The 23,002-nt window shown below is 33.9% G+C and overlaps 2 protein-coding genes across 2 annotated transcripts; one reads left to right on the forward strand and one right to left on the reverse strand.

The window, feature by feature from the left end:
- The first annotated feature begins 9,467 nt into the window (after window positions 1–9,467).
- LOC108203035 (magnesium transporter MRS2-3) lies at window positions 9,468–14,248 on the forward strand. The gene is made up of 6 exons (XM_017371724.2): window positions 9,468–10,004; window positions 11,063–11,299; window positions 11,473–11,601; window positions 12,452–12,612; window positions 12,705–12,924; window positions 13,745–14,248. The coding sequence occupies exons 1-6, from the start codon at window positions 9,570–9,572 to the stop codon at window positions 14,030–14,032; spliced, it is 1,470 nt and encodes a 489-aa protein (XP_017227213.1). The 5' UTR covers window positions 9,468–9,569; the 3' UTR covers window positions 14,033–14,248.
- A 451-nt stretch (window positions 14,249–14,699) lies between these two features.
- Window positions 14,700–16,806, reverse strand: LOC108202024 (acetylajmalan esterase). The gene is made up of 5 exons (XM_017370388.2): window positions 16,448–16,806; window positions 15,947–16,159; window positions 15,696–15,850; window positions 15,345–15,618; window positions 14,700–15,055 (listed from the first exon to the last, which is right to left on the reverse strand). Exons 1-5 carry the CDS (start codon window positions 16,728–16,730, stop codon window positions 14,820–14,822), a joined length of 1,161 nt encoding a protein of 386 aa, XP_017225877.1. The 5' UTR covers window positions 16,731–16,806; the 3' UTR covers window positions 14,700–14,819.
- Window positions 16,807–23,002: the final 6,196 nt, after the last annotated feature.

Below are 23,002 nucleotides of genomic sequence, written 5' to 3' on the forward strand. Positions count from 1 at the left end.
ATTCACTTGGCTGTGAGACCAAAACTATTAGCCTATGATATCCAATTTGCCGTCAAGGTTTTTGTACTAGTAATGTGTTTCACTTAGACTTAAGTTATAGTAATGAAAATAAGAAACTCATATCTTTACGTAATAATGCAAGAATGGTTAATTTTCGATTGTGATCGAAAATAACTATTTCTATCATTTTCGGTTCACTAATTTATTTTCGACCAAAAGTAAGTCAGCTAAAAATAAATTAGTCGTCTGTCAAAAAAAATAAAATAAATTAGTCGAAAATATATCTTGAACTGTATAATTTTGAATTCTACTTTCAACCAAAATTAATCAAATATAATAAACTTTTTGCCCAAAAAATGAGAGCAAATTTCTCATACACGTATTACTTTTGACTCAAGGCCGTAAATTCGACCGAACTCATTGTGGTGTGGTGTGGGGTGGGGGTGTGTGGGGGGCAATTATGAAAAAGCGCGGTCGGGGTGGGGTCGGGAGGGGTGGGGTGGGGCAATTATGAAAAAGTATGGAGAAAATATTGTTGATCGAAGGAAATATTTTCGATAGGAGAAAATACATCTAACTCAGTTTAAACTAATTTCTGATTTTAATTCAATTTTAGTCATATTTCTAGCTTTAAACTGGTTTCTAGTTTATTACACAATAGGTATTTTTCAATTTAAAGTCGAAAATAATTTGAAACATAAACAACTCTAAATCAGCTAATACAACTTTTCATTGTAATGAGTCTATTTCTACCGACTTAAAATCAGGGTTTAAAACCGTTTATAATTTTAAGTTAGAAATAAATCGAAAACTGACTTAAAGTCAGAAGAAATTAGTTCGAGATACATTTTTCCCTGAATAATTATTTTATTTTTTTTGATAAAAAATTACTCAAAAGATATAAATTACTTGTAAATCATTTTTATTATTATTATTATATTTTTAATAACTTATAAGTCAAAATATCCTAACATATATTTTGAACTCTGAACTTATCACACAAGTTACGTTAATTTATAAGTATCACACAAGTTACGTTAATTTATAAGTTATAAATAATAATCTCAGTCAAATGGGTTTAATATAGATTGTTTTTTTAAGAAAGATGATGGATTATATTGTCTTAGAGCATCTTTAGCGGTGTCCTAAGAAGATTTCCTAAATATATGATAACCAATTCAATTTCTAAGGGTCTGTTTGGGATTGCTGTTGAAAATTGCTGTTGCTGTGACTAAAAGTGCTGTTTTAAAAAGTGCTGTTTATAAAAGCTGAGACTGTTTGGTAAATTTGATTTCAAATGTGTTGTTTGAATAAAAGCCGAAAACAAACTGTTTGGTAAAGTTTTTGTTAAACTACTGTTCAGAGTTATAATTATAATAAAATACTCCCTCCGTCCCATTTTAGTTGTCACATTTCTATTTAATATTGTTTTCTTGAAAATTTAACTAAAATTTTTCTATAGGTGTCACATTTTTTTTAAAAAAATATGTTATTGATATGCATATAATTTATAATATGATATGCATATAATTTATAATAATATATATATTTCATAATTTCAATTATACGTCATTGAAGTCAATCTCTTCATTAAACTAAAAAATATAAAATAAGTAATGATTTAAAATATAAAATTATATAAGAATAACTATCAAATTATTATAACTTGTAATTATTGTATGTCATTTCTTTTCAATAAAGACTACTTCTATTTGATTTAGAACATCGAATTTTATATTTACTTAAAAATTATATATAAATACATATCATTTACCAAAATACACTACTTAAATTTATTATATATAAAAAGATATAATTTTCTTCTTCATTTGATGTATTTACTCAACAAATTTCATTTTCCCCTCTATATTATAATTAATTTTTTTGTGGACAACAAATTTAATGAAACCAAAAATATAACCTTCAAATTTATTTAAACAACCACCAATATTTTAATAATTTATTTTTAATTTTTATAAAAAAAATCATCTAGCACCAATATATTGATTGACAACTCCGACAATAAATCTTATTTATGTTCCCTATTATTATTATAATATTAAATTCAAATTCTTTTAGCAAACAGATAACAAAAGAAATGTGGGAAAAAGGGTGCAAAAGGTGAGAGTTGATTATCTAATCATTAAAAATCAAATGAGGAATGGGTCAGGGATTACCAATGTATGATGAATGGAAAATGAATCCTAATGTTTAGGGAATGAGTATGGACTTTGCTGGAGTGAATTTTTGTGTATATTTCTCAAAATTATAACTTAGGATCTCATATAGCTAATCAATCAAAGATGCTCTTAGGTACTGTTTGATGTTGATGTAGTTAACAACATCAACTTTTTATTGCAAAGCATGTGAAAAATTGTTTGGTAAATTTAAATCAGCTTTTTCAAATCACATCTTTGAGTTCAAAAGCTGTTTTTAGAAAAACATGTTCTTCCGTACTTTTGCAAAAATTTACTTTTCATCTTTTGTAAGAAGTTGTTATAGTTTTCATTATTAAACTTCACAAAAACATCTATCTACTTATCTATACTATACTATAATAAGCCAACATGGGTATAATTTGTAGTCCAAGGTTTTAGTTATATTTTTTGGTTTGGTACTCTCCTTTTGGTACTACAAGTCTACAAATGTGGAGTCTATTAGTATTATATTGTTAAACAGTTTCAAATACTTAAAAACACTCGTAACAATCTATTATCATATAATATTTCATTAAAATTATAATAATGATATAAATATACAATTTTGAATATCTTCTTTTAACAAAAACCTTCATATAACTCTTTTTAACATTAATCGGGAGAAAATATAGTCAATTGAATAATATAATTTAATTAAAATTCAATCTATTAATACTAAAATACTAATAAAATGATATTAAAAATTAAATTTTAAATAATAAATTACGAACTATATACCCGCCCGTGCTTCGCACGGGTTAAAGGCTAGTATATATTATAGCAGAACAGGTACATGTCAAGCCTAGCTCCTGAGCAAATAAATTACCTGATTTCGAAGCAAATTCCTAAGCAAATATACATCAAACCTAACTCAAATTCCTAGGCAAGGATCAGTTACAAGCCTATGAAAACCTCAATTCTATTGACAATCTTATACAGCCGCTACCTCAACCCTGCCCAAATCTGATATCCGCCTGTATCATCACCATTGCTTCCTCTGGAGTCTCTCAGCTATATCCAGCGTCCAAGCCCTCGATTCAGATCACCGTTTCACTTTGATGCGCAATTAAAAATTTCGTTTGTGTTCGTGTCATCGATTTATGGTGTGAATTCCGCGGGTGTTAAAAATATAAGTATAAGATCCAAAAGGGGCCTCCTCTATAGGTTCCCCCTCCCGTCCAATGACACTCCGACGGCGCCCCCTCTTTCTCAGATCATCGAGCACGTGGAGCCTTGTTTCATCCCATTAATATGGCCAATTCTGAAGTTTTGTGAGTTTATGCCCTTTCCTAATTCGTGGGTTGAGCTAATATTGCACACACTAACGTCTCGCTGCAATATCATATTTTTTTTTGTGTTTTTTGATTGCGAATGCGTGGTCAAACATGATTTTTAATCTCCATTTTTGCACTATTTAATTGGTTTGGTACCGCAATATCTTATTTGTTGTAGCCACACACTTGCAACTGTTTCGATTTGCTATTTGGTGATTAATCATTCAGTAAAGCTTAGTAAAGCTTGGTATAGGTGTTATCCTGACTTTCATATACATGGCAATTGATAAGAAGAAGTCTGTGTTGGTGCCTTGATAAATATGTTTGTTATTTAGTATATTATTATTTTGTTTTTTACCTAAAAATTTTAGCAGGGTTATTTACTCTGAGGTATTGTGTTATATGTGCGGTCTATTTTATATTGTAAGCCGGATGTTCTTTTAAAAATCACCTGTGCATATCGCATGGTGATGGTTGAAAATCACATGTGCCTCTCTTAATTATAGATTAACTCGGTCCTGTCTTGAGGCACATTTACAAAGCAGGGGACTGTGTTTGCATTAGTTTACATTGGTGGGATCTGAGGAAAAGAACATGATATGTTTTTTTTTGATACATCGGACACCCAACAAGCATATGGCACTATGTATTATAATAGCCACACCGGGATGTAATATTTACACAGTAAAAAAGGGGAATAGATAGGGAGCAGGTCTATCAGATCGAGCCAATGGATGAATTTCTGTAAGGTGCTGGTTTATTAGTCTTGATTAAGAGAGGTCACCATGTCGGCTAAGCTGAACATCCAAAGAATGAGGATGAGGAGTTCAACACAGGGCCACTTTCAGTGCTGATAATGAGTGTTAAAAATAACACACAGGTATTAATTTTTCTCTTGTTGTCCGCCTTGTGGAGCTCATTAAATGAGATTAACAGCAAATTGAGATATTTTAGTTTACTGGGTATCTACAATTACAGATTTTTTTTAATGCTTTGGTTATTTGCCTTCTCATTGTGTCTATTCAGGTTCTCATCACGTTACAACAAAAAGCTTCTTGGTCGTGTAAGAGCTTTTGACCAACACTACAACATGGTGCTAGAAAATGTTAGGGAGATGTGGACAGAGGTTTGTTTTCTGCATTAGATGAATTGAGTAGTTATATTCATCTGGATATGCATATAGCTTTTGACCAACACTACAACATGGTGCTAGAAAATGTTAGGGAGATGTGGACAGAGGTTTGTTTTCTGCATTAGATGAATTGAGTAGTTATATTCATCTGGATATGCATATACAAAATTAGATGTCATTAAATATGCTAATTTTTCACACTCAGCATCCAAAGGCTGATAAAGTCAAGAAGAAATCTCTTCCCGTTAACAAAGACAGGTTTATTAGCAAGATGTTTCTTCGGGGCGATTCAGTGGTATCCTTTACAGTCTAGACAAATATATACTTCTATATTTCAATAATTTATTTTTTTGTTATCTGCTTTTTGTTGATGATTATGTGTCTATAGTGTTGGCCATTGATTATATCATAATTTCTTAGTTTTTATGTTGCTTATGTTTTGGCAGAACAGGAGTGTCAAGAATTCTAAACAGGAGCGTGTTTCAGAGACTGAGTCATAGGTCCGAGTTTTAACCGCGGACAACTCACCTAATGGTATACAGGTATTATCATCTCAATTCTGTTGAATTTCTGTTCAAATCTGTTTAGTTGCTAGAAAATTAAAATTAAATTAGTTGATAAAAACATGATAATTAGATATTGTTTGGTGCATAACTGGTTACCAGAAAGCAATTGTAATGTTAAAGAAAGAAGCAGCTGTGATTATTTTCCATTTAGCTGAGGTGTGTTTGGCCAATGACATGAGAAGAAGATGATCTTTATCTTATCTACGTCTTTTATGAATATATTGTTAGGGTGAATTTTCGTTTTTAGGAGCGCTTGTGATACACATTTACGCCAATGTGTGATCCAGAATTTGTTTCCTCGTTTCATTTTCTCGTACAAATTCCCCCTTATTTATATTCAGTAAAAATATATTAAGAAAAAATCAGTGAAAATGATAAAGGTAGCTATGATGTTGATGAGAAGATAGATACTGGTTGCTTCCACTTGATATTGTGGAGGTAATTATGGGGTCAAGTGATCATTTTGGTAGAACTTTTGGGCCTTTTAATTGATTATGATTATGACAATCTATCTAAATTGGTGGCCATATAAAACCTATAGGTTAGTAATTCTTTTTAATTGTTTTAGAGAAGATGTTACTAGAATCGTAAATGTAGAAGAAAGGGCTTCGCAGGTACATAGCACGTTTAAAGATTTTACTTTACGCTCCCATACATTATTTACTCATAAAGGATGTAAGTGTGGAGATGTAGGTCGAGTCTTGTTAGTTCTGATAATGTTGGCAGGTGTTTGTGACATGCATGCTTATGGTAGGCACTCACTGCTCATGGGATACATCTGATTGTTCTGGTCCTGTTGAACTTGCATCACTCACTCCTGTAGTATCTTACAACTAATATGTTCTTAGAATACGGATGAGGTAGATTATAGTAAATAATAGTAATTTATACAGCGTAAAGAATGTTCCTACTTATGTCTAAAAATAAATTTTACTATCTTGTATAATCGATATCTCAGTATTGCCCAGGAGCATTATATTATTGATTTGAGATAGATTAGTAGTATTTTATTTGCATAGAACAAGAGCGTGAGAGTTTTTTCTTGATTCGGAGGCCTAATGACCTAACGAAACTCAGCCGTCTATCTTGGACGTGAAAGCCAGATAGATACTTATTGATTATATAGTCATTAGAAAATCCCTGTTTATCAATTATCGGGATATATAAAGTCAAGATTAGGTGATTTCTAATGGTAAAGAAGTAGATTGAATATAGAATATGTGCTTCAGTACTCGTGGCTCCTCCTTTGTATGTTAAAATGTCAGTTTATTGATTTATACTTTTTATTCGGGGGCTGCTGCAGTACTTTAACCTGGTAGAAGGATACATCACTCTGATGAAATCATATCAGGCCCAAAAATGTTTCACTTGGCCTAAGCTGAAACTCTCTCATATGCTTTCAGATGGTTCCTGCCCTCATCTTAGTTATGGAGTTAGTAATTTCGAGGCAAGGATCAGAGACATAGTACTGATGTAGCCTGGAGGAAGAAATTTAAGAGCAAAGAGACATAGTACAGTTTATTTTTGTTTAAAGTTGATTCATGTGTACATGTGCCGATTGAGATTTGAATGCAATTAGCTTGAATTCCATCGATATAAAATTATGCAAAAAGAAGAGCAACATCTACATTCCATGTGATCTGCTTATAATTAAAGTGGCTTTATATTTATTCCACAGGGAGAGGTTGCCAAAGAATTTGTTATACCATTTCGCACCAACGGTTCTGGTACTGGGCAAAGAGGCAGAACTATACATACCACTCAAATCGGCATTTGCGGCCTTAGGAGGAATTGTTTTTGGTAAAATACTTGTACTATTTTTTGTATTTAATTTTTCCACGCGCACATACTGTTATTTCGATTCGCATATTTTGCATTTTCTCATAGCTTCTAGATCATCATGTAGGACATATCTTACTAAACACCACAACCAATTTCCGTAGCTCAGCCAGGCTTCACTTTATATATTAAGACTTAAGTTACAATACTTAGTATTATTAGGTTCTTGGTGTGTAATATTTCCCCCCACCATCTCCATATAATCTAATTGTCTGCTTGTATACTATAAAGGGAAAGAGATAACTGGACAAGAGGTATACTCCATGTGATCAGATGTGTTAGTTTCAAATAAAGAAATAAATTTTACCAGCTACATTCTTATCAAGTATTGTAAATCACTCTATGATCTCTCCTATGGTTTGTAAGGTCACATTGTAAAATGAATTAGCAAGAATCATCCCAACTCACAGGTATAGAATGTAGACAATTTTCACTCGGTAACATAGAATAGGATTAGAAGCATTATGTGCAAGTTAGGCAGCCGGATGCCATAGCTCCAAGCTTGAGAGTGAGTGTAAAAAAGAAGATATAAATTATAATTCAGTGAGGCTTGCGTATTTTGTTTTGTAGCTCTTCTGTTCATGATTTGTTTATCTCTATGTGTTATACAAAAACCCAATCATTTTATTCTTGGCTTTGCCTCACAATCCCCTTAAAAAAACATGAATATGGTAAATCTAAAATTCCTACAAACCATTTGGAGTTGCATCATTGTAATATCCTTAGTGTGTTGTCCTAACAGGGTGCGCACCTTGTATTAACATCTTCTCTTTGTGCATTCTAAATTAATTACTTCCGCAATTTTATTTTCTCAGGGACTCATAGGGAGCATTTAAATATTAGTAGCTACTGCAAATAATACGATATTCAACTTCGGCAACTCCTCAATTATATTTCCACATAAGAAAGAAAAACTTTTAAGATTTAAGTTCAGAACATACAATAAATTTTACGTTTATAGCCAATATGTTTACTTACACCATAATAATAGCCAAATCCAATTGCAGCAGCCAATGTGCAGAGGAGAAAATCAACTACAAATTTACACTTTAAAAATATGTTATAATTTGAAAATCACTTGTAGCAATGCAATATGTAGTGAGCATTGTACCACAAATTTGGATTTATATATAATATAAAGTTATGCGTACATCCATTGCCCTGTAAATTAGTACTGGAATTATCAAATTAGCTAACCCATGCCTTAACTGTGTTTATACTTGGATTCACTTAGTTGAAGCCCTATACTATCATAACTTACACCTTTTATTTCTTTTGCTTGAATGGTCTAAACTCTTGTGTTCATTCCTATGTTTTATTAAAACGGAAGGAGAATGGTTTTAAGTGAACTAATAACTAATGAATTAATAAGTAGATTATACAATTTTAACATGCCTATTAAACTCAGTTGCCAACAATATATTAGAACTCTTTATCATGAAGTTATTTATATACATTTGTTGTATACCTCTCATGACCTCTATCACAGGTGTATCCTTGATTAGTTAAACAAGCACCGAAGGGAACCCGTTTTTAGCCATGGCCAGATTTATGTCGGAATGCCCAGGCTGACATCGTCAAAGGGCCTAAAGATTCTTTGTGTGGATGAAGATGAAAAACACATCAGGTACACCAAGAATATTTTGTACAAGGAGATATCTGACAATTTAAAGTGTATAGAAAACACAGTACACAAGAGGATACATAACACTGGCAGCCTTACATTTTGAACACGGTTAACATCAGATTGCATAGCTCAGCCTGAATTTCATGTACACTTAACACATTTTCTTCAACGAGGTCATATATCTCCCTGGTACCACGATTAAACATTCAGCGCAAGCTTAGTGGAATTGTAATTCTAAGCAGGTGTGTTGGAGACAATGACTGACACTGATTATTTTGCGTTCACAATAGAGTTGATGATGCATACTTGTGGTGTTAATTGTTATGAACACTTTACTTTAAGGTACAATGTTATTCTGTAAATGGTGTGGGTTCGCATCTCTTTCAAACGAAGGGTGACTTGGGATGGGACGTGTCTGTCCTTTGTACAATATGTGGCACATAATTAATATATATACTAATGAAGATGCTCTAAACTGTACAAATAAAGCAAAATTTGGGTTCAATTAATAAAGCTTTATTCATATATTTGCTTAACATAATTGCATACTTATTATATACAATCAATTAAGATGACAAAACAAAATAATAGTACGGGATCTTCACACAGCTCTCGAACAAATTTTACCAGAAAAATTTGGTTAAACAACTATCTGACAATTTCATCATTTTACATTTCAAGCTAGCATCCCGTGCCTCGCACGGGCTATTATGCTAGTTTTCTATATTATAATTGAAAATAAACAAATATCAAAAAAAATTATCAAACAGTTGTCTATCGATGCGAGGAACATTTTTTTGCCGGACGCTTTATTAAAACTTTTTCCATTAATAAATATCGCAAAACATACTTGCTTTAATAACATCCATTCTTTAGCAACTCTCTTTCCGATCAAAAATGGCAAGTCGAAACACAAAAATTATATCCTAAGAAATGTCACTAAAACGAGACTTGAGGAGCTCATACCCACCTCCCCCACTCCCAAAACACCCACCCACCGAAGATGACACCGACCCCATCCGCACCACCACCTCCACCACTGCCCTGCGGAAGAAAGCAACCGGCACTAGGCCCTGGCTAGTGCTCGACTCATCCGCCCAAACCCATGTCATGGAAGCCGGCAAGCACTCAATCATGCGCAAGACTGGCTTGCCTGCTCGTGACCTTCGCATTCTTGATCCTTTGCTATCGTACCCATCTACTGTTTTGGGTCGAGAGCGTGCGATTGTGATAAATTTGGAGCATATTAAAGCTATTATTACGGCCCAGGAAGTGTTTTTGTTGAATGCTAAGGATCCTTCTGTGGCGCCGTTCGTCGAACACCTTGTGCGCCGGGTGATGAGGCATTGTCAGGCGGTGAAATCGCAGGTTTTTTCGGAGTTTTGGGGACTTGGGGTTTTTTCGATTTTGGGGTTTTGATGTTGGGTTGGTGTTTGTTTTGTGATTTGATGGGAATTTCGCTTTTAAATTGATTGTTTATGAGTATACTGATGATTGCCTGTAGAAGAAAGTTGTGTTGTATACTTGTGATTGTATATTTTTTTTGGGATTATAGTTATTTTTGAGATTAGTAATGTGAGTTAAGGTTGAGTTTAACTTTGTCTAGCTTAATAGGAATAGTGTGATTACCGTTATACCTGAATCTCATGAGAGTCGTGGATCCTTTCCTTTTTTGCTTGAGTTCGATCAGATGTGTTAGTGTTTGCCCGTGTTTAAGTTGTTTATGGCCTTCAGAAGGAAAAAAAGTTATTTTCAAGCTATGTTATTCGGACTCTCTACGGAATGGATATGTGGTGTCGGACACAACACGAAACAGAGTGTGCTATTTGTAAAATCTAAAAATTTGGACTCCATGGACTTCTTTCTATTTTTGTCCTAGGTCAAGCTAGGAAACATAGTTATTAATGAACAAGTATCTAATATAGATTGCAATTTTCTAGGAACTTTGTAAATCTAGGAACTTTGTAAATTAGGTGTTCTCGTATCTTTCTCCTATCTCCTTTACAATTGTGTTAATTTTTGCATGCCAAATTCATATCATACTGAGTACATTAAGCAAAGATCTGACATGAAGTAAGTTTCGTGTCTAAGTGCTTGACATGGGTATGATGATCAAACTGAATAGTCGGCAGACAAAAGATAGGCTATTAATCAAGGATGCAAAAATTGAACTTGTTCTGTTGTTTTAGGAAATCAGGACATTAGAAACAATTGTGGCCTTGTGGGTAAGTATTCGGAAATGTTTGTTTCATGGCATATCATTAATTGTATATTTCATCATTTAGTGTGCATCTCAGAGCTTCCAAGCTGTGAGTGATAGTAAGAGAAATGAATATGTTCAGATAAATATGAAACCATTACTCTTAAGAGGTAGTAGCTCTATATTTTTTAGATAATGTACTTATTATTTGTGTTTAGTATTGCAGGAAGGCGGGGTCAATGCTGATAATACAGACTGGACCAATTTGTATGATCTAGAAGACTCGCAATCAAGGCCAGCTAGCCCTCCAAAAATTTCCGGAAGCTTTCCGGACAATGAGAATGGCAGTATGCAAGATGGGAAACAAGCTCTTGAAAACCGAGATGGACTAAAACTTCTTCCCTTTGAGTTTATTGCATTAGAGGCTTGCCTAGAAGCTGCCTGTAGTTGCTTAGATAATGAAGTATGTCACTTTAACAATTTTATTTATTACCTTATGTAAACTAATTTCTTATGGTCAAGAAGTTTATTGAATGATGTCAATATTATATATATATAAGATATATTCCAGTATGATGCCTGTCATAATGGATCCTTCATGTCTATTTTAATAACCTTTTTGCAATCTTAAATTAGGCAAGGACTTTGGAGCAAGAAGCTCATCCGGCATTGGATAAGCTGACTTCAAAAATCAGTACGCTTAATTTGGAACGTGTCCGTCAAATCAAAAGTCGATTGGTTGCAATAACAGGACGTGTTCAGAAGGTACTGGCTTCAGCTTGTAATTCTGGGTTCATATCACTGGCTCTCCTGTTATAGTTTGGTTGAAATTTACCCTTTTGCATGTACTTGCCAGAACATGGTTGACATATTCTTCTTTCCGGATGCACCTTCTTACTTTGTCAGTTTTAGTATTATTATAAATGGGTAATACTTGACATAGTGGTTTTTTAGATTCGCACTTGATGTACCACTACTTACTTAACTATATGATGGTCTAATTTGCAAGTCGTAGTTTATTTGTGTTGTACTTATAAAGTATAACTAAGTATACTAGCTGCTTACAACAAGGTGCCTTTCTGTTATGGATTTAAAGGGCAAATAGAAATCAAAGAAAACTAGTCAAGAAGCTGAAATTCGTGTTTTATGTGAGAGTTTAGGGCGTCTAAACACCTAATCAGGTAGAAAACATGAGGTTTGTAAAAGAGAAATCAGATGATGTAATACTCTGATTATGCATGCACAGATCTACTGCAGTAGTCGGCTTTTACGTGGTTCAAATATAAAAACACTCTGCGGACTTCTATGTATTTAAATATCATAAGCATCTCTAATCATGTTTGGATGTATCATTGTTGATCATAGGGCAAGCTTTTGTTTTTCTTCTGGGCTCATAACATCTGTTTGTATGACATGGATCCCCGTGAATCTATGATACAAGTTGACCAATATACGAAAACAGAATATCTATTCCCTATTCTTTTATATAATTAGATCAGCTGGAATTTGATTAATCAAGGCACAGTTTACATCGATTTACATGTCCTTAGTGTGCATGTGTATGTATTGAGCAGTTATCTTGCATATCATTTTGTAAGAAAATGCTTGATTACAGGTAAGGGATGAACTAGAGCAGTTGCTAGATGATGATGAGGATATGGCTGAGATGTATCTAACCGACAAATTGTTGCAACATCTTGAAAACTCAACAGTTTCCTCTATAAATGAGGAAGAAGGCATTGAAGATGAAGTTCTTCAGTCAGAAGTTGGTGACAAGTATGTAATATGAAGGTTGTGTCTATCAGTAAAATAAAGTCATCTTTCTCTTGCATCTATAAAAATTACATGTTGACTTTCTTGCGAATCAGGAGCCCTGATGATATCTATGCTGAAGTTGATCTTCAGCATGCTGACAGCCAACGGAACCATCTCTTTGGTGCATCAAATGCACTTGGCAGAGAGAGTCATGGGACTCGTACCAGTACTACTCGCAGTGCTATCAGTAAACACCTTGATGTGGAGGAGCTGGAAATGCTTTTGGAGGCGTATTTTGTGCAGATTGATGGGACACTGAATAAACTATCCACGGTATTTGTACCAACACTTTGCGTATTGATCCCATATTATACCTAATCTATCTTAAATATCGATATAAATAAAGTCAGCTTAGTTGTTATTGCTTATCATGAAGAATTCCCTGGTAGAATTAGGAATTTTCATATTTTAGCTTAGTGTGTTAGTATCTAGGAAATCACTGGATGTTCTGTGTGAATCCTATTCATACTTCATAGTCCTTTAGCTTGATTTGTATAAAGTTGATCGTGGATGATACTTCTGCAATATAATGTCTACTCTGGGGATAGGCTTGTACACTTTGTTTCAGAACACAAAGGTTAAGGAGAGACTGTGCTGTAGTATATTTTGTAGTTGGGCTTTAAAAATTTTCATGGACTATTTGGGTGTAATTAAACAATTCCCTGGCAAATGTTCTTGAAAGTGGTCTGAAATTTACTTGCACTTGGCCTATGGTATTATTGGAGAAAAAAATGATATAGTTTAAGGTAAAAAAATTATTTGTGTATCCCATTGCAGTCGAGTTGAGAGTACCATGTGCAGTCTTTGGTTATGGTTATAATTATAATTTGATACTAGCTGTAAGGCATAAAAGAATTGGCAAATCTATCGAAGATCCTTGACTTTGGTGGGATGGTTGCCATGATTCTGCCAGTTTATAAATCAATAGATCCAACAGGGTCAATACGGACATTAAGTTGTGGCAAGGGGCAGATGATATATTTAGAAATAAAGCTGTATAGTGTATACTTCGCTTTGCCTATATTAATTTATAAACTTCTTAAATGTGCTCGGCATTTACTGACATTTTCTATCATTTGGTGGGTTCCTCAAGTTGAGGGAGTATGTAGATGACACAGAAGACTATATCAACATCATGTTGGATGACAAACAGAATCATCTCTTGCAAATGGGGGTGATGTTAACCACGGCAACTCTGGTGGTGAGTGCCTTTGTGGTTGTCGCTGGTGTTTTTGGTATGAATATCACCATTGATCTGTTTGATCCGAAGAAGCATGGTCTGAGAGAGTTTCTCTGGACTGTTTGTGGCAGTGCAACTGGTACCATATTCCTATACGTGGCTGCAATTGGCTGGTGCAAGCACAAACGGCTGCTGGAATGACCTTAAAATTACACTCGATAAACCTTTTATAACCTCATGCAGTTTGTATTCATATTTATAATGTTGTAGACATGTAGCTATCCATGTACATGAAAGTAAACACTAAATAAGGATGTGAATCAGTCTTCAGAGGATGCTTGTTCTCTTTTTAAAGATTGTACAAATGGATGGCTAGCGATGTTCCTTTCTGGGAATAAAAAGCTTATATTTACAGGATATTGTTGTAAAATGCATATGTTGAAGTACATCTTAGTATTAGTTTACTCTTTCACATCTTCGTTCTAGTATTGCAAAGATTGACTTGGAAGAAAACAATGATGCTATAATGTTACTAGTATTACATTTGGATTCGTAGTAAATATGTTATATACAGGCTACTGAATCAGTAAAAAAATAAAATGTTTGGTTGATAAAATATTCTGAAAATTGGAACTCGGCTTGATTGATCGGGATTACTCGGAGTAATGAATACCAACACGGCAACACCCATAGAATTACATTGGGACAAGTTGACGGGACAACGCCCAGTTGATCGGGATTACTCGGAATAATGAGTACCAACATCCATAGAAATACATTGAGATAAGTTGGTTGGGATAACTCGGAACGAGTATTCGGGTTAAATATTGGATTAATTCTATGAATTATAATTTTTATGTCGGTGTAAAATTAAATTATTAATATATGCGTCATATAATTAATTATATAGACTACAGGTTACAAATTATAATACTTTATAACAAATTCTATAAATTTAGTTCAGGGACTCAAACTTTATAAGGTCCCCCTAATGATCTTCAACTTGAAGGACACAATTAAGCTTTGGTATCATATCTGCTACAACCCAAGTGGCTAGAACACTGTGTGTTTTCTGTGTGAAATGCACTCCATCCCAATTGATATATCGATCAGGATTCGAACATACCGGAACATTTGAGCTCCCACAACCTTCCGTCGAGGAAGCATCACTGGTTGGGCCAGTATTTCCGCAGCAGCCTTCTAATACAGAAGTTGCATCAAAACCTATCAAGAAACACAAGAATATATATCAGATCATATATTCTCAGGAAAATGTTTGGTGCACATAAATGTGTACAAAATTTTGTACATAATGACATGTGGGTTGGTTTTAATTGGAATGGGTCTCTTATATTTACATCAACAACCTCTATTAAAACTCACCGCATCAATTGCCATGTCATTATGTATAAATTTTCTGTACATAATTTTGTGCATCTAGCACTACTCATATTGTGAATACCGCGGGCTCACAATTCACATGTTCTATCTATTGCGAGTTTGCGACAATTACCTAGCCGCGGAGCATTATAAAGAATCCATTTGAAGGCATTGAAGTAATCCGCATACACAATTGTAGTGTGGGGATTTTCTGCTTGCAACGTGATGATCGTCTTCTGTAGATAGTTGTTATGAAATGCTACAAAATTATTGAACTCTTTCAAACACTGATGTTCGTCGTAGGCTGATTTATCATTGCTTTTGAAATCCTCCAGGATTCCTGGAAGGCATCCCATTGGGAAAATCCCTGGAACAATTACTTGAGATGCCCCAAGACCAATGACTCTCTGGAACACGAAACAATTCTTTAGCGAAACAAAAACATGGAATTAGGAAACAAAATTTGATTACACAAACAACTTACTCTTACTGCATTTTCAACTACTTCAACAACTTCAGGCACCATTTCTTCGGCCTCTGCAAAGGTTTTATTGCCTAGTCCGAATGCTCTATTGTAATCATTTCTTCCAATTTCACCGATCACAAACAGAGAATTATTTAGACGTCCACGACTACAGTCTGTAAAAATTTTTTACACCAATTTAACAAATAAATATGCACAAATTCCCAAAGTTTATGAAATTTAGATCATTTATTTGATTTTCGAGTACATACCTTTGTCTAGGTGGCACTGAGAACTGAAATGATTCGACATCCACTCAACTTGAGTGCCAAGGGAATTGTCGATGGCAGTTACAGGAATGTTTTTCTCTGCCAAACCATTTGCTGACAATGCTGTAGCACCACCAACCGCAAAGTTTACACCGTGACTAAAGTCTGCGTCGTCTTTTAAATAGGGATTCAGCAATGGTATACCAGCTGCTAATGCTGTTAAGTTTTGAAAAACATTATGACCAATTAAAACCGAACCAAATTGCTTAAAAAAAAACAGTTTTTCTAATGTGTGCCCATGAGCACATGCTAAGCGTGGAATTTTATAAGTTTGAGAGATTTTGATTGACTCTCATATCTTAATAACGGTGGACCCCCTGCAAATACAACAAACACCGATCAAAATCTCTTAAACCTATCAAATTCCGCGCTTAGCATGTGCCATGGGCACACACTAGACAAATCCAAAAAAATATTCTCACGTTCAGAACGAAATATTTTTACCAATGTAGTCGATCATGAGGAGTCCATCTGAATAACGGCCAGTTGGACCCTGAAGAGAGCTCTCACCATAGGGAAGCCTAGAGGATGCAATTGTTGGATCTTCCACTAGCTCGTTTCCAGTATCCGAAAAAGAAGCTCCAAACTGATATATCTTTTCGATGTTGCAACTTCTGAATACACGAATATCGGGTAGCTGCAGATCAAAAGACATTTCAGGTCGAGCATGGAGATAGAATTGACAAATTATCCATAGCTGAAGGAGCACTCTGGTTGAAGGCATCATTGTACAGCCTACTGAACTTTCAATTTTTTCAATTAATTATTTTCCTAGTGACCTTTAATTTTTTTTTTTTTGTCCTTAGCATTTTTTAGTAACGTCCAACCTACTTCATAGAAACTCTGATATCACTTCGGCCCGCTAGGCTACCTAACTCTGAATTAGGCGCCTTGTTTGCTAAATATGGCTTTGTTTTTATACACATTCGAGTTGATCGATTTCCGATATTTATGATCTTGCGTTATAGTAGTAATTAATATAGGTCGCGTTTGTTTGCGAGAAGCGGTTGCTGACTTTTTACTTTTAAGAATCTGAGAATGTTAACTTCTATCCCACAGCTTGTGCTTCTTTTTCAAACACTTTATTAACTTATTTATTTCTCACTTCTACTCCACTTCTTTACTATAAACACAAAGTCACTTCTTTTAAGTTAACCCAACCGGCTAGATAATTTTCAAGAATTGTGTTGAACTGAAAATTGAATTTTAAGATTTGTATTCTGTTCGAATAAAATTTGAGATATATTTAAGTTCTAAATGTTATGAATAATTTAATTATTTTTTTATAAAAATTTCAAAACAGTTACCCTTTAAAATTTGACAGTTGACATGCTCAAATGATTAAAAATATAGGAAAATACATGTGCATGCTTTTTAGGCAAGGTGTGTGTCAGCTTATGAATATTATAATAGTTGGGTAATAGGATTTTATAATAATATTATTATTGTTTGAAATTTATAACTTATAGTTTATACATTAAGATTGTTTATGTGAAAAATATATATGAATTATTTGTATATAATAACTTGTCTCTGTTTCGGATTGGGCTTATATGAGTGGAGGCACTTCAGGGTAGGAGAGTGCTATCCCCGCCCCCATCCCCAGATTAGATACACATCCTCGACTCTGACCCAAACCCGGAACATGAATTATTTTTTTTCCGATCCCCGCCCCGAACGGGGAACGGGGATTCCCGCGGGGATTATAGTTTTTAATTAAAAATAATAATTTAATAATATACTTTTTAATAAAAAAATAAACTAGTTACTCATAATATACTAATGATATCATCTCAGATTTTTGATATCAAATCGTATTAAAATTGATTTATAATATAAAGAAATGATAATTTTAAAATTATAAAATATATTATTATTATTATAATATAATAATAATCGATAAATAGAAAAGATTACTTTTTATTATAACAATATTATAAAGAATATCTATTTTAGTAATTTATTTAGTATAATATATATAAATATATTATTATTTAGATATATATAATCGGGGTCGGAGGTCGGGGTGGGGAGACACTAATCCCTGCCCCGACCCCGAAAAATACCCCGAATCCCCAACTCGAACAGGACGGAGATCGAATCGAGATCACTCGAACAGGACGGAGATCGAATCGAGGTCGAGTGAGGCGGAGTGAATGTCCATACTAGAGACACTTTTTCTTGTTGGCTTATAAAAACTGGATAGATTTGGCTCATTTAATATGAAAAAGTTAAACTAGTTCGAGTCATATGAAAGTCGACTGACTCTATTGATTTGCTTGTCGCGGACACCTAGCTTACACTTAAATTTTAATAAATAAAATGCAGCACAAGGAAATCTCGATAAAAAAATATTGGGGCCTTTGGAAAATATATTCACTTCTTTATTTGTTTGTATAAATATTTTATTTTTTTAACTTTTTATAAGAATACTATTTCTGAACTTCCTTAAAACATTATTATGTTGCAATCAAATACAATTATATGCAAATAAATGTAACTATATATAACCAAATTAACGTACAATGTATCAAAAGCAACTTCAATCATTTTTTTAGAACAATTATTTTAGGTTATAATTGGTTTTAAATCATAAAAAAAAAAGAAGTTTGTAATTGTTTTTAGTTGCAGACATTATTTTGTAAACATTTTTAAAAAATAATAAACTATTTGTTAAATTCCCAATAATTTTCTCAGAGAGTATTTTTTTTCATTCTTTGCAAAATTATTCATTTAAATAGCCACGTCGTTGCTAGGTTGGAATTTTTAATAAAAACTCCCTCCGTCCCATATTACTTTTCCAATACACACTTTTGATCGTTAATATCTTTAATTTTATATTAGTATTAAATATAAAAACTTCACCGTAAGGTACTTATGAATACGAATCTAACAAGATTACTCACGACTATATTTGGTCTTGTAAATTATATATAAATTAGTAATTCGTTTCATGTTATAAACAGTTCCAACATATAAAATAGGAAAAGAAAAAAGAACGGAGGGAGTATTGAATTTATTCATCGGTGGTGCGTCCTATTCTCGAGTATTTAATGCATCTCTATACGCGGCTTCAACTGGGTGGTGAAACACTCACAAACAATACGTGATGTCGTGAATGATGGACATTTTCAACCACATAGTTATTGTAACCAAATTGCTTTTCAGAGAACAGGCATGTTTTTCAAAAGAACGTGTTTAAGTTCAATCCTAGTTAAATTCAACCGATTCGGGTGGAACTTAACGCCAACGAATATTCTTACCCGTTCAGTATATGGAGTCGAAGTTAGACTCGGTCTCATTTCTGGGTATTCTGTATCTGTTCAGTTCACTTCACTTCATAATAAATATGAATATCCCGAAGTTCACAATTTTTGACACCATGAATACATAACTACCAAAACTAGACAACAAAACAATAAGTTCAGAATTAATAAGTTCAAATTTATGTGTTCGATCCTAAAAGAATCGGACGCATAAATAATATATGTGTCGTACCTATTTTAGATGAGCACTTAACAACAAGAAGAAAGAATGTTGTTTATCCGTTTCTAAAACGAACTAAGTGAAAATTTAACTAAGTACAAGCTAGACTACTGATTATGGTTATAGACCTTGATTAAGTATATAATTAGGTGAGTAATTTAGATTCGAAATATTATATTTAATTAAGTAGCTAATATATAAATTTTAAATTTTGTATCAATCAAATTTATAATAAAATAATTTAAAATTTGCATTAATCAAATATATAATTAAGTGATTGATATCTAATCAAATATATAGTTAGTGTCATAAATACATTTTTTCAAAATTTTGCATCAATTAAACATATTAATTTAAGTGCCTAATATAATCAAGTATACAATTCAGTGGCTAATTTAGAATCAAATATTTAATTTAATTAAGTTGCTAATATATGTCTCTCAGCAATGCTCAGATTCAGTTTTGAAAATAACTAAAGATAGAATCTATTGCTAGGAGTTCAATTTGCTACTCAAAATTTTCTCTGGGTAAAAAGAAAAATATCCGTAGAAATTCGTGGGCTCCCATGTAATGCTTGGACAAAAGGGAACCTGCAGAAGATTAAAAAAAGACCATGGCTTTTGGGGTTGGTGGAAAAACAATCCTTTATACCATTCCAGTTTGAAAAATCCTAGAATTTGGCTCTATTGAGAGGAACTAGAACAGTTGCAAGGAGAAGTAAAAGTGCAACTGGCTGGAATCCCTTTGAGAGTCAAAATACATAAGATTTAAAATGATGAGTGCATGGAAAACAAAAAAAAAAAAAGCAATGCCAACAGAGACAGGCAGCAAAAACTAGCAACAATATCTTATGCAGAATAAATTCTAAAGGGCAAAGTTTGCATTCAAACTTTAGCAAAGAAAATGAAGAAGCTGATAATTATAAACAAATTTTAAATCTATTAGGGGTGGGGAAGGCTGTAAACAACAAATCTCTGGAGGATGATAAAAACGCAGGAGATGTGCCGAGTTTACCAGAAGAGGAGGTGGGGAGCTTGGAGGATAACCTTGCCAGTTGACATATTTTAGACCTATTAGTCTGATCAATTTCTCTCAAGCTGCTCACAAAGATCTTGGCTAATAAAATGGACAATATCATGGGAGCGCTTATTAGTGAAACTCAGAGTGGTTTCATGAAAGGTAGACAGATCACTGAAAGTATACTGATAGCTAATGAAGTGGAACATGCCTTGAAAGTTGGTAAAGTTTAGGGCATAATATTAAAACTTGATTTTGAGAAAGCATTCGACTCAGTGGACTGGGATTTTCCGCTCAATGCTATGATTGATTTTGATTTTGAACAAAATGGGTAGGATGGATTAAAGAATTCTACACACTATGAAAGCTTCAATTCTCATCAATGGCTCACCAACAAAAGAGTACAATTTTGATAGAGGTATCAGGCATGGGGATCCTATGTCCCAATTACTGTTTAATCTAGTAGGGGAAGTATTCAACTTGATGACGGAAAAGGCCAAGGTTCTTGGCTTGATTAAAGGTATAAAGTTTCAGTATGACTCAACAGAGATCAGCCACATTCAGTTTGTTGATGATACGATTATCTTTCTTCAACAAGATGAAGCTAGTCTGCTAAATTGTAAAAGACTTCTCCAGTGCTTCCAATTGACTTCAGGCCTGAAGATTAACTTCAGTAAAAGTGCTCTATATGCTAGGGGTGTGGATGATGAAGTTTTACATTCTTGGACATATCTATTGGGTTTTCTGTAGGTCAATTTCCTTTTACTTATCTAGGAGCCCTTATAGGAGCAAATCCAAAATACTAGCACATTTGGAATCCACTAATGCAGAAGGTTGATAGAAGACTAGCTGAATGGAAAGGTAGATACTTGAATATGGCTAGAAGAGCAACACTTATCAAGGCTACTATAAACAGCTTACCAACTTATTGGTTCAATCTATACAAAATTCCCAAAGGGGTAGCTACACAAATTGAAAGAAGAAGAAGGGACTTCCTATGGGCCAACAAAAGACTGCATTTCTTAAGCTGGGATAGAATTTGCTTGTCAAAGAATAAGGGAGGAATAGGTTTAGCTAGCATTGAGAGGAAAAATCTAGTTCTTCTGGGAAAGTGGTGGTGGAAATGGTTTTCAGATAGGGGAAAAGCTTGGTGTAACATAATTAATGATAAGTACAATCTATGCTTTTAAAGATCTTTCTCAATGTCAAGAACTCTCATCCCCTTTTGCAATTATTCAGGGTTTCATCAGTCTGGAAGTTATGTATTGCTACTACATTATGGTCTATCTGGCTAAAGAAAAACAACATGATCTTCAACTACAATTGGGAACTCCTTAGTACAACTGCAGACATGATCAAATTTATAAGTTTCACGTGGTTAAAAGCTGAGTTGAACGTTCCTGATGAAATATTTAATCTGTGGCAGATAAATCTTGTAGGTTCAACAATGCTTCATAGCAAACATGACATTTATCAAGACTTAGTTTGGTGGAATGCAGAAATCCAAGCTTTCTCTGATGGCTCATTGAAATTTAACAATCCCACTCACAAAGTAGGTATTGGGGGATATATAATGGATAGGGATTAAAACTTAATTTATATATTTTCAGGTCCTTCTCTCTGGTTACAAAGAAACTGAGAGAGAGGCCATTCTCTTTGGTTACAAGTCTTTTACTTCCCAAAGATCCATTCAAAGTTGACTACAAATCAGAACAGACTGCATATCATTGGTAAACGAAATTCAGAAGCACAGAGCGGGGAATGGCCTTCTCTCGGATAATGAAGAATGGATTAATTTTATTCGGAATTCGAGTATCAAGCTTTGTTATATTACTCGAGATTGTTTAATTTCAGCTCATGAGTTAGCAGTCCAAGGTGCTAACAGAGCTAGCATGTTGCATGCATGGTGCTGAGGCCTTTTTCATTTTAATATTGGCTCGTATTTATTTAAAGAATTATTTTAAATGCCAACTTATTTCAAATGTCCAAGTTATAGCTCTAATGGGAAGATTTAATTTGCAATCTGGCGTAATATCTTGAGCAGTGCAAATATATCATTATCGCCTATTTCCAATAAAATCCGGGTTTCTTCTAGCCAATGGGAAAGCTCGATCTGCTTCTATATATCTAGGAGTTGTGAGAAGCGCAACACGCAGAGTTCATCATTGCATGGGAGTTTTATTTATGTTGCTTCAATGCAAACTTCCATTATCAACTCATCTGACTCTCTTTCTTCTCCACCAGTCTCTCTGTAATCTTTCTCTAACTCAAAACAAAAATGGAGCCAGGATGGAATTTCCCCAGCGTTCGTTTTGAAAAAATCAACGTGCATGCGGTGTACTATGATTCCCCACTCCCGAATGGAAACACAACTGGTGTCGGGATAGTCATTAGGGTTGAGGAGGGAGTCATTTTGGCGATGATATAAGGCTCTCTAGGCCATTTCTACCGAAGGGCCAATGAGCTTTGGGCTATTCTGCAAGGGTTGGAACTGGC

Source organism: Daucus carota, chromosome 9 (genome assembly GCF_001625215.2).
Source record: "Daucus carota subsp. sativus chromosome 9, DH1 v3.0, whole genome shotgun sequence".
In the NCBI taxonomy this organism is placed as follows: Eukaryota; Viridiplantae; Streptophyta; class Magnoliopsida; order Apiales; family Apiaceae; genus Daucus; species Daucus carota.